Source organism: Canis lupus, chromosome 9, assembly GCF_003254725.2.
Source record: "Canis lupus dingo isolate Sandy chromosome 9, ASM325472v2, whole genome shotgun sequence".
NCBI classification, from domain to species: Eukaryota; Metazoa; Chordata; class Mammalia; order Carnivora; family Canidae; genus Canis; species Canis lupus.
In genome coordinates this window covers 45170126-45182641 of record NC_064251.1, presented here as the reverse complement: position 1 = coordinate 45182641, position 12516 = coordinate 45170126, and the positions used below count along the sequence as shown (strand labels likewise).

The 12516-nt window shown below is 41.1% G+C and overlaps 1 protein-coding gene across 36 annotated transcripts in view; it reads right to left on the bottom strand.

Annotated features, from left to right (window-relative positions):
* Window positions 1–12516, bottom strand: part of EFCAB5 (EF-hand calcium binding domain 5) — a 181287-nt gene that overhangs the window by 157635 nt on the left and 11136 nt on the right. For 33 of the 36 annotated variants that reach the window (XR_003147109.3, XR_007413226.1, XR_003147106.3 and 30 more), the window contains exon 2: window positions 1748–1802. The exons of the other annotated variants lie outside the window; for them this stretch is intronic. Coding sequence is in view for 2 of the 33 variants with exons in the window: in XM_049114868.1 (XP_048970825.1) it covers window positions 1748–1756 (9 nt within the window). In the remaining 31 variants the exon portion in view is untranslated. The remainder of the gene's footprint in view (window positions 1–1747; window positions 1803–12516) is intronic. 36 annotated transcript variants of the gene reach the window in all.

Genomic DNA, 12516 nt, shown 5'->3' with positions numbered 1-12516 from the left:
TTTTTCTTTTTTTCATATTTACAAGGCTAAATGGATGATGATGCCATGAAATGAAATAAGGAAAGGGGAGAAAACAGGTTGAAGGAAGGATAAGAGTTTGAGTTTGGAGATGCTAACACATTTAGGTATCTGCCCAGTGGTCTATAGAAATTTCCAGTAAGAATCTTAATGACACTGAAATATATTATGGTGCATTGGTAGGAAGTTATGCATAATCAAGTCCATCGGGAAATGACAGAAGTATTACCTAGTCTGAATAGTACTAACTTGCTTTTGAATTACTCAAAGTTCATAACATTCTACATACCTCATCCTCCCATCCGTGAGATTATACAGTCATTTTATGTAGATTGCCAGCTATGAGACAGAGTTTTTGTGAATCTGGTAAGGGCCCTTTATATGCATTCCCAGTAGATTTATAAATTGGTGAATTGCAGCATTTGGCATCTTGATTGACAAGACTGTCAGTCATATATGAAAGGACAGCCAGTTAACCTTGAGGAAAGGGTTTCTAGGTAGAAGGCAGAAATTATACACAATTCTGATTTGTCAGACTAATAGAAGATAAGAGATGTCAATTAGCTGGATTTCATGAGTTTTAAACCCCTGGGTACTGACAGAAGGATACATTTGCGGATGGATGCTGGTAGGAGCTTACCCAATAAGAGTATCTTCTAGGAGAGGGGAAAAAAAGTTAAAGATAAACCCTTGCTGATGAACACTTAGAGGTAAGGCTAGGAAAGAAAATCCAGGGTAAGACAGAGATAACTGCTGAGAATGGCAAGAGATTCCTGCAGCTATTCACCTGCATGCTGCTGGCCTAACTCCCAATATCAGCCTCTACTACCGTGCATATGCCACAGCAAGTTGTTCCAGCAGCCCCACAGGAAAAGCCAAAGTCTGTACAGTTGTACAGACTTTGCTGGGCCTGGGTTGACCCTAACCCGACATTGGTCTACATAGTCCCACTCACTATAGTTAACCTTATAGTTGTGCACCTGTAAGACAGTAGCCCCAATTCCCATCACTGGCCTCCCCTGCCAAACATGTGCCTATAGCTAGCCCCTATAGTCACACATGTACACATTGACAGCCAGAGCCACTGCAGCTGCCTATGTGCCTGCAGTTGGCCCCAGACTCTGCTGGGGGCCCTAGATTTCACCACTGCACATCTGTATGGTCTCTGCAGCCAGCCTCAACTGGCCCCACAGCCAAGTGTGTGCATACCACTGGCTATGGCCACCATCACTGTCTGGCATGGTACCTAGCCAGTAGACAGGAGGTTCTGTTAAAGAATCCACCAGGGACACCCTGGTGGCTCAGTTGGTTAAGTGTTTGACTCTTGATTTTGGCTCAGGTCCTGATCTCAGTGTCCTGGGATAGACCCGTTACAGGCTCTGTGCTCAGCAGGGAGACGGCTTTAGGATTCTTTCCCTCTCCTTCTGCCCCTCCCTCTCTCCCTCACATGCTCTCCCTCTCTAAAAGAAAACAAATAAATCTTTTTTTTTTTTTAAAGGACCCAACAGTCCTTCCAGCCATTGTGCACTGCCTGCAACTCTCACCAAGGATCATGCAGTTCTTGATGTCATGGACCACAGCTTCCTGAGCCAATGACACACCATGCCACCTCCACCCATCTCCATCTACAGGCACTACATGCCCTCACACTTGGCATCCTGTAGTACTAGACCAAGGGTCACAGCATGTTCCAGCATGCTCCCAACCACAGGTAAAGGTATTTCCTTACCAAAGTCATTCCATAAAGTCTGGAAGAGGTGACTCTTCTTCAAATGCACAAACACCTACAAAAGTGACAGAGATCACAAAGAATCAAGGAAACATGATACCACTAAAGGAACACAGTAAATTTCCAGTAATGGACCCCAAAGAAGTAGAGACTCATAAATTACCTAACAAAGAATTCAAAATAATTGTTTTAAAGATGTTCAGAATGCTACAAGAGAACACAGATAAACAGTTTGATGAAATAAACAATAAAATAATGAAAAGATAAGTTCCTGAGGTGCCTGGATGGCTCAGTTAAGTATCTGTTTTTCGCTCAGGTCCTGATCTCAGGGTCCTGGGTTTGAGCCTCGTATTGGGTTCCCTGCTCAGCGGGGACCCTGCTTCTCCCTCTCCTTTTGCCCCTCCCTCTGCTTGTGCACTCTGTCAAATAAATAAATAAAATCTTTTTAAAATGATAAGGTCTACAAAGAGAAAACATAAAAAAGAACACCAGAAATTTTAGAACTGGAGAATACAAGGACTGAAATGAAGAATTCAATAAAGAGCTTCACTAGCAGATTAGACCAAGCAGAGGATTCAGTGAATCTGAACACAGATTTACTATTATTATTATTGAAGTATAGTTGACATACAATGTTACATTAGTTTCAGGTATAAAACATAGTGATTTGACAAGTCTATATATTATGCTATGCTCGCCACACATGTAGCTATCATCTGTCACCATACAATGCTATTATAATACCATTGACTATATTCCCTATGCTGTACTTCTTATCCCTGTGACTTATTCATTCTATAGTTGGAAGCCTGTATCTCCCACTCCCCTCACCCATTTGGCCCATTCCTCAAATCCCTCTCCTGTGACAGTCATCTCTTTGTTCTCTGTATTTATCAGATTGTTTTTGCTGTTTATTTGTTTTGGTTTTTTAGATTCCACATATAAGTAAAATCATATGGTATGACTTACTTAGCACACCCTCTAAGTCCATCCATCTTGTCATAAATGACAAGATCTCATTCTTTTTTTACAACTGAGTAATATTCCATTGTGTGTGTGTGACATCTTTTTTTCTTAAGGTTTTATTTATTCATTAGACACAGAAAGAGCACAAGCAGGGTGAGCAGCAGGCAGAGGGAGAGGGAGAAGCAGACTCCCCACTGACAGGGAGCCTGATGCGGTGCTCAATCCCAGGACCCTGGGATCATGACCTGAGCTGAGGGCAGACACTGAGCCACCCTGGCACTCTGACATTTTCTTTATCCATTCATCTATTGATTGACACTTGGGTCGCTTTCACATCTTGGCTATTGTAAATAATGCTGCAATAAACATAGGGGTGCATTTATCTTTTTGAATTATCGTTTTCACTTTTTTGGGGGTAAATAAATACCTAGTAGGAACACAGATCACTTGAAATGATCCAGTCAGAGAAAAACAAAGGGAAAAAAATGAAGGAGAATGAAGAAAGCCCTTGGAATTGTTGGGACACCATTAAGAGAAATAATCTATGTATTATGAGAGTCTAAAGAGAGGAAGAAATGGGCAGAAAGCTTAGTTTAAAAAGTATGTCTGAGAACTTCCCAAATCTGCAGAGATATCTGCATGTCCATGTTCAAGGAGTTCACAGGTCTGCAAACAAATTCAACCCAAAGATATCTTCCCCAGGACACATTGTAATAAAATTGTCAAAAATCAAAGACAAAGATAAATCTTGAAAGCAGCAATAGAAAAGAAGTATGTTACCTACAAGGGAACACCATAAGACTATTGGTAGAGTTCTTAGCAGCAACCTTATAGGCCAGGAGAAAGTGGGGTGATATGTTTAAAGTAGTCAAGAATACTCTATCTGGCAAAATTCTCCTCAGAAATAAAGAAGAGACAAAGTCTTTCCCAGACAAAAAAAATGCTGAGGGAGTTCACCACTACTAGAACTGTCTTACAAAAATTTGTAAGGAATTCTTCAAGCTGGCAAAAAGGGACACCAATTAGTAACATGAAATATATGAAAACATAAAACATACTGATAAATACAACTATATAGTCAAATTCAGAATATTTCAATACCGTAATGTGGTAGTATATTAATCAGTTAATTCTAGTATTAAGGTTAAAGGACAGAAGTATTAAAAATAACTATAACTACAATATTTGCTAATGGACATACAATATAAAAAGATGTAAATTGTGGCATCAAAAACAAAATAGGAGGGTAAAAAGGTAGAGTTTTTATATGTAACTGAAATTAAATTGTTAACAGCTTAAAATAATTATTGTAGTCTATGTTTCCTGGTAACCACAAAGCCAAAATCTACAGTAGATGCACAAAAGATAAAAAGAATGGCATCAAAGCATACCACTATGGAAAATTATCAATTCACAAAGGAAGGCAGTAAGAGAGGAAGAAAACAACAAAGGAACTATGAAACACCAGAAAACAATGAACAAGATGATATTATTAAGTTCTTCTCTATTGATAATTACTCTAAATGTATATGGATTAAGTTCCCCATCAAGGGGTACCTGGGTGGCCCAATGGTTGAGCATCTGCCTTCCGCTCAGGTTGTAATCCTGGGGTCCTGGGATTGAGTCCTACATCAGGCTCCTGCAGGGAGCCTGCTTCTCCCTCTGCCTATGTCTCTGCCTCTCTGTGTCTCTCATGAATAAATAAATAACCTTAAAAAAAAAAAAAGCTCCCCATTAAAATGCATAGAGTGGCTGAATGGATGAAGAATGGATGAAAAATGGATGGGGCAGTTGCCTTACTAGGAGATGCCCATTTTCCTCAAGACTCACCATAACCACCTCTTACTTCTAGGAGATTCATAACTACAATCAGATGTTAAAATGCTCCAGCAGTGCAAATACAAAGTCTGGCCAGGAAGAAATAGTTTTTATAGCAAAAGATTTTATGATTTGCATAGACAGTGGCAGAAACCCAAGGAATGTGTGTGAGAGTATATTATAAGGAAATTAAAGAAAGAAGCACAGAATATAATGCTGAGTTGTTAGAATTTATTAATATGGGTACACTTATCAGAAATTAAGGATTTAATGTTTTAGCATCTACAGCTGGAAGTGACACTAATCATTTATTTGGTAAATTCACTGAAACTTGGACTCTTTAGTAGCATGTGCTTAAACTGAGATACTGGAACTTCCTTGGCATAATGTAAGAAGAAATACCAAGGCTTAGGGAAATAGGAATATTGGAGTAGATTTAATTGCATATTGACTTGCACATCCACTCCCCCCAAGTACATCCTCTAAGAGAATTCTGTCTAAGGGACAACACTTTACTAAAGCATTGAAAAGTATATTAGTGATGGGAGTATTTATATTCTTGAAAAGCTCTATAGTGGCTTTCTTCTATAGGCATATGGAATGACCCATTTCAGGATAGTAGAGGCCAAATATTAGTGTTTAACTACCTACCTAACTACCTAAGTAGACACATTTACCATAAAGAGCAGTGGAAATACAGTGGTAATCAGATGTTTTTTTTGACTCTCAGCAATCTGTGTGGTTAAAGGACTGGTGTTTCTAGGAATAAAAGAGATGGCCAGCCTACTGAAATGTTGGTCATCTACCTATGGTATAAAAAAATCCATATATGGTGACCAAAAATATGACTCTAGTAACCACAGTGGAGAGTTCTGACATCTCACCAGTTTCTAGGCCTAAACCCCATAACTGAAGGCAAGGTTGGATCTACTTAAAGGAGGAAACTGCAGCACTGCCATCAGTATATAGGGAAAAATCTTCCAAATCTTCTTCACAGGATCTGTGGTCATCTCCTAAAATGACTATGTGCCAGGGAAAATAAATATTCAGGTTTTTCAGGGATTTCTAAACATTGGCACTAAGGTGATGTTCATTCCTGGGGACTCTAAATGCCACTACAATCTACCAGTTTAAGTGTGGGCTTATGGTGGACAGGTGAGAAATTGAGTCTTTTTTTTTAATGGAACAGTTTAGGACCCTTTATTTACAGTTCTCAGAAGCCTTGTTTAGGGGCTTATGAATGTAGAGGTTGCTGCTAGGCTTCCTGGTCTAGGGCTAGAAATCTCCAGCCTTCTACAGTTAAGGGGACTTGTTCAAGTGGAAGTTAGTACCTTATACTCCATAGCCAATGTTGCAGCTGACTTTAGGCTGGTGAGGATTGTAGAGCCATGAATGGGAGGGGAGGAATGTGTGGAGATATAAGAACCTGGCTGTGGTGTTTCTAGAGTGGATACATAAACAACTGGTATTGCCTGTATCCTGTTTATGAAGGCATTGTATGCTAGAAAGACAAAAGCTGTTGACAACAGCACCACAAAGAAAGTAAGGAGGATGGTCTGGTGAGAACCCAGAAACTTCTGGAGGACATTTGAATTTTCACACTGATCTTTCTTCTGCATGGATTTGGAAGATTTTGCTTGCTGGGATGTTTAGCAAGTATTACTGAACTGCACATGGCACAGCATGAGGGTCTCATGAAGTATTGTTGTAATGCTGACTGACTTGGGGTGCAGGATCCTTTAAGATTAGCACCATTTATGCCAGTGGTGAAAAGCCTGAACACAGTTGAATTGGGGTATTGCTGAGGTAGGTCATAACTGAGCATTAATTTTGATGATGCATCGACCACCACCTGGTTTCCCTAAGGGAAAGAAATATGAAGAGGATTTTTGCTTTTACCAAAAAAAGGCAAAAAGTACAAAATAGCATTCAGCATTTTGCAGTGAGCCACTATACAGCAGCATACACCCTAAGCTCCTTCTCTAGGAACCACACTCAATAGCTCAGCCTTCAGCAACTGTTGCTTTGAACTATGTCTGAGCCTCTATCTGTATTTTATCTCAATGTATTTTATGTATCCATTAGCAAGATGTGTCATAAGAAATCAGTAAAGCCTAAGAGATTTGATTTTTGGGGTCTAGGAATGCTCAAAAATTTTTTCCATATATATAAATGGTAATTACTTCTTGGCATCATTCTGGTTTACAGAATGTTTCAAAAGAATGCTGTACTTTCTTCAGATAGTGGGGGAATACTGTACTTTCTTCATTTGGCTTCCAGGATAACAATATCTGAGTTTTTCTCCCACTTCCCTAGTTGTTTTTTACGTTTCTCTTGTTACTCTTCTTTTCTCAGAGTTTTTTTTTTTTTTAAGATTTTATTTATTTATTCATGAGAGACAGAGACAGAGACAGAGAGAGAGAGAGAGAGAGGCAGAAACACAGGCAGAGGGAGAAGCAGGCTCCATGCAGGAATCCTGACGTGGGACCCAATCCTGGATCACACCCCAGGCTGCAGGCGGCGCCAAACCACTGCGCCACCGGGGCTGGCCTTCTCAGAGTTCTTAATATTGGAGTGCTTCCAGGGCACTTATAATATGAAAGGCCAAGTTGTAGCCCTTGGGAAGTCCCCTCCCTTACATACATATATACCAGAAGAGTAAACAATTTTGCTTTCCTGGGATGGCAGAATGGGGAATTACAGAGATTAGTAACACCAACAAAGATCTGAAAGAAGCAGGAAGTGATGAAACCTATCTCATGCCAATTTAACCTGCCTGTTTGGTTTATGAAGAAGGCAGATGGATTTTGGAGAATGATCGTAAATTATTATAAAGTTAATCAGCTGATGTTTCCAGCTGCCTTCCATATGTAATATCTTTATTAGAGCAACTCAACACAATCCCTGCCACCCTGTATACAGCTATTGACCTAGCAAATGGTTATTTCTCCATACAAATTGGAGAGAACACCAGAGGCTATTGGTTTTTACTTGGCAGGGCCAACAATATAATTTCACTGTCTTGCCCCAGGGCTATTTCAGTTCTCCTGCTCTCTACCATAATGCAGTCCACAGAGATACTGAGCATCTTGACCTTCCAATCAGCATTGAGTTTGTCCAGTACATTGATGACATTATGCTTATTGGATTTGGGGAGCAGGAAGTAGTATGGTCTTTAACTGTCTTCATAAAATATGTGCAAACTAGAGGATGAAAGTTAAACTCCATTTCTAGTATCAATTTCAGTATCAGTCAAATGTTAGTTACTAAATTATTAACTCAGCACTAAACTCATCTTTTTGTATTCTTCTTTGATGCTGGAGCTGAGACTCTAAAAACCACATTTTTTTTGCCTTGCCAGTGGGTTCTGGTAAGCTCTGCTAATTGGGGGCACCAGAGGGAGACCCCAAGACTGAAGAAGGAGAAGAGAATTGTTCCTTCCTGTGTATCTCAAGACTGCTTCTTGTAATCTTTTGGTTCCTGTGTGCTTTACCTCTGCAATGCTTCTTTATCCTCCTAGCAGTAGGTCCTTTCTGTTGCAATGACTAAATCCAGTTTGTAGTTTTTCTACAGTCCTGTACATTTCATTGACTCAAAGACACCAACTCCAGCCAGACAATGTTCCTGCCTTAGAAGTCTGGGTCCAGGGCACCTGGGTGGCTCAGTGGTTGAGCGTCTGCCTTTGGCTCAGGTCGTGGTCCCAGGGTCCTGGGATCGAGTCCTGCATCAGTCTCCCCACAGGGAGCCTGCTTCTCCCTCTGCCTATGTCTCTGCCTATGTATGTCTCTCATGAAAAAATAAATAAAATCTTAAAAAAAAATTAGAAGTCTGGGTCCAATGTAGTCTCTCCTCTAAGCTCAGAAGCACCAACATCAGCTAAGCAGCATCTTCCCAGAGATCTGAGTTTTAGCTCTGTGTGTGTGTGTGTGTGGGAGGGGGGGGGTCACTCCTCTAAGTTTGTAAATTTTTTCCTTTGCTTCCTTTATTTTTTTCTCCAGCTCTAGATGCAGTAACAGTTGGTCCCTCTATCATACCTTAGATTTCTCTTTTTAGCTTTGCAGTCATCTACTTAACTTTATATCTAATTAACAGTTCTTGTTAAAGTATCTATTCAAATAACTAGTGTGGTTTCTATTTGTGCCCCTATCTGGGCACTGATTATTAAAGTTAGTAAAAGATTACTAAAGTTTATTAAAAATTACAACCAGGTAAAGGTAATACATGACTCAATCATACTCCACCTATTATATATTCTATCTGTATTGATTAATTTATAGCTATATCACTTTGTAACTAGTCATTTCAAATGTAAGGAATATTTTAATAAGTTTAGCTATATAAACCATAGTCTTTTAAGTGACACACTTCATTTAGTGTGTAATAAATGAGTTATAGATGTACTGCTGCAAGATAGTTACCTATTCAGCTCTGAGTGGCCTGGAATGACTGGGGTGGTTGGTGCCTCCACATAATTCACCCCTGACCAGAAGCAATTTCTTCCAAGGATTCTCGGAGAGTAGCCCAAAGTAATAAGAGCCTTATGATCCTAGTGTCCCCCATGGTCCCACAGGAGGCAAGCACAATGAAGAACTTGCTTTATTAAAGCAGGCATTCTTTAAGAAAGAAGCAAAGCCAAGGAGTATTCCACTACCAGGGCATCACTTTCCAAAGCCAGTTGCAGTGAGTATTGCTGCTTGTCATAAGCTCAGAGCCTTGGAGCTGCTGAAAAAGTGCAGTTTCAGGTACTCAAAGGGCAGGACTCACAGCCCAAGGTGTGGCCAGGAAAGGCAGGAAGGCCTGCCAGATACTTATGAACTCAGCTCCCAATCTGCCTCTGTTCATATATATTGAATTCTTACCTTCGTATACAGCTGATGTATCCTTTTAGTTACATCCAACTTAGCTGCAGAATTTTCATTATAATAACACAGTCATACTCTGCAAATTAGAGCTTCATCATTATTTTGTAATATATACTTGATACGAAAAGTTTAAGTGGATTTTAAATCCAGTCATGTTATAAGATAATGCCACATTATATTTGCCATGGGAAAAAGTAAGAGCTATTAGAGTCACAGATAATTTATACTCGTACATTTTTAATTGTTGTGAAAATCATTTTAAATTCATCACCTAGTTACATGAATTATAGTCTCATCAATAATGACTACCAAGTGATCATTGTTAAATTGTCTTGTTCAGGAATTACATGCAGTCATTTCAATCCTAAAATTCTACATTTCTTATAAGACTGATTTAGTGGTGATAAACTCCTCTAACATTTGTTTATCTGGGAAACTCTTGATCTCATCTTAAATTCTGAATGATGACCTGAAATGTTAAAATAAATTCCTTTTTTTGTTTGTATTTATTTTTTGTTTAAAGGAAGTTCTCCTTCTTCTTTTTCCTCCTCCTCCTCTTCTTCTTCTTCTCCTTCTTCTTCTTTAAGAAAGCAAGAGTGAGAGCAGGATGGGGAAAGGGCAGAGGGAGAGGAAGAGAAAGAATCCCAAGCGGCTCCATGCCCAGCAAGGAGTCCAAAGTGGGGTTTGGTCTCATAACTCAGAGACCACGACCTGAGCCGAAACCAAGATTCAGATGCTTAAACAACTGAGCCACTTAGATGCCCCTACAGGGAAGGGAAGAGTATGTTCTTTTAATGGAAAGAGAAGAACATAACTAGGAGAAAATTATGAAAAAATCTCACTGGTAAAAGCAAACATATAGTAAGGTAGTAGATTAATCACTTATAAAGCCAGTAAGGAGGTTAAAACACAAAAATAGTAAAATCAATTATATCTACAAAAATTAGTCAAGGGATACACAAAATAAAGATGTAGAATAAGATATCACATACATAAAACATGGAGAGTAAAAATGTAGTGCCTTTAGAATGTGTTCTTCAGCACACATGTGAACTGAAGTCAACAAACCAACAGTATGAAACCATCAACTTAATACAGATTGCTACTATACACATATTTTATACACGATCCTCACAGTAGCCACAAATAAAAACCTTACGATGCACAAAAAATAAAGAAATCTGAGCATAACACTAAAGAAAGCCATCAAGCCAAAGGGAAGAGAGCAAGAGAAAAAGGAACAAAGAACTACAAAAACAACCAGAAAACAACAAATGGTATTAAGTACATACCCATCAATAATTACTTTAAATGTAAATGCTCCAATTAAAGACATCAGGTGACTTAATGGATAAAAAACCAAAATGCATTTATATGCTGTCTATGAGATTCACTTCAGACCTAAAGACACATATAGACAGAAAATGAAGGGATAGGAAAATGATATTCCATGCAAATGGAAGTAAAAAAAAAAATCCAGGGTAGTAATACTTATATCAGAAAAAAGAGACTTTAAAAGAGAAAAAGGGGGGGAGGAGCAAGATGGCGGAAGAGTAGGGTCTCCAAATCACCTGTCTCCACCAAACTACCTAGAAAACCTTCAAATTATCCTGAAAATCTATGAATTCGGCCTGAGATTTAAAGAGAGACCAGCTGGAATGCAACAGTGAGAAGAGTTCACGCATCTATCAAGGTAGGAAGACGGGGAAAAAGAAATAAAGGAACAAAGGCCTCCAAGGGGGAGGGGCCCAGCGAGGAGCCGGGCTGAGGCCGGGGCGAGTGTCCCCAGGACAGGAGAGCCCCGTCCCGGAGACGCAGGAGCTGCACCGACCTTCCCGGGCGGAAAGGGGCTCGCGGGGAGTTGGAGCAGGACCCAGGAGGGAGGGGATGCCCTCGGGCTCCCCGGGACAGTAACAGCAACTGCGCGCCCTGGAGAGTGCGCCGAGCTCCCTAAGGGCTGCAGCGCGCACGGCGGGACCCGGAGCAGCTCGGGGGGCTCGGGCGGCGGCTCCGCGGAGGGGGCTGCGCGGAGAGGGCTGCGCGGCCCCGGGAGCAGCTCGGCCGGGCTCGGGCAGAGGAAGAGGCTCCGTGCAGAGGGGCCTGCGCGGTTCCAGGAGCAGCTCGGAGGGGCTCGGGCGGCAGCTCCGCGGAGGGGGTTGCGCGGCCCGGGAGCGCGAATCCACCAGCGCAGGCCCCGGAGCACAGGGCGCCGGGACACAGCCCAGGATCCGGCCTCCTCCGGGACAGGCAGAGGCCGGGAGGGCCCAGGACAGCAAGGACGCTCCTGCCCCGAGCTGAGCAGATCAGCGGCCCCGCCCCGGAGCCTCCAGGCCCTGCAGACGGAGTTCCTGCCGGAGCTGAATCCAGGTTTCCAGAGCTGCCCCGCCACTGGGGCTGTTCCTCCTGCGGCCTCACGGGGTAAACAACCCCCACCGAGCCCTGCACCAGGCAGGGGCACAGCAGCTCCCCCAACTGCTAACACCTGAAAATCAGCACAACAGGCCCCTCCCCCAGAACACCAGCTAGACGGACAACTTCCAGGAGAAGCCAAGGGACTTAAAGAACACAGAATCAGAAGATACTCCCCCGTGGTTCTTTTTTTTTTTTTTTTTTTTTTGGTTTTTTTTTTTTTTGTTTGTTTTGTTTTGGTTTTTTTTTTGTTTGTTTTGTTTTGTTTTGCTTTTTGATTTGTTTCCTTCCCCCACCCCCCCTTTTTTTTTTTCTCCTTTCTTTTTCTTCTTTTTTTTTCTTTCGTTTTTTTTTTCTCTTCCCCCTTTTTTTTTCTCTTTCTCTTTTCTTTCCTTCTTTCTCTCCTCTCTTTTTCTCTTTTTCCCAATACAACTTGCTTTTGGCCACTCTGCACTGAGCAAAATGACTAGAAGGAAAACCTCACCTCAAAAGAAAGAATCAGAAACAGTCCTCTCTCCCACAGAGTTACAAATCTGGATTACAATTCAATGTCAGAAAGCCAATTCAGAAGCACTATTATACAGCTACTGGTGGCTCTAGAAAAAAGTATAAAGGACTCAAGAGACTTCATGACTGCAGAATTTAGAGCTAATCAGGCAGAAATTAAAAATCAATTGAATGAGATGCAATCCAAACTAGAAGTCCTAACGACGA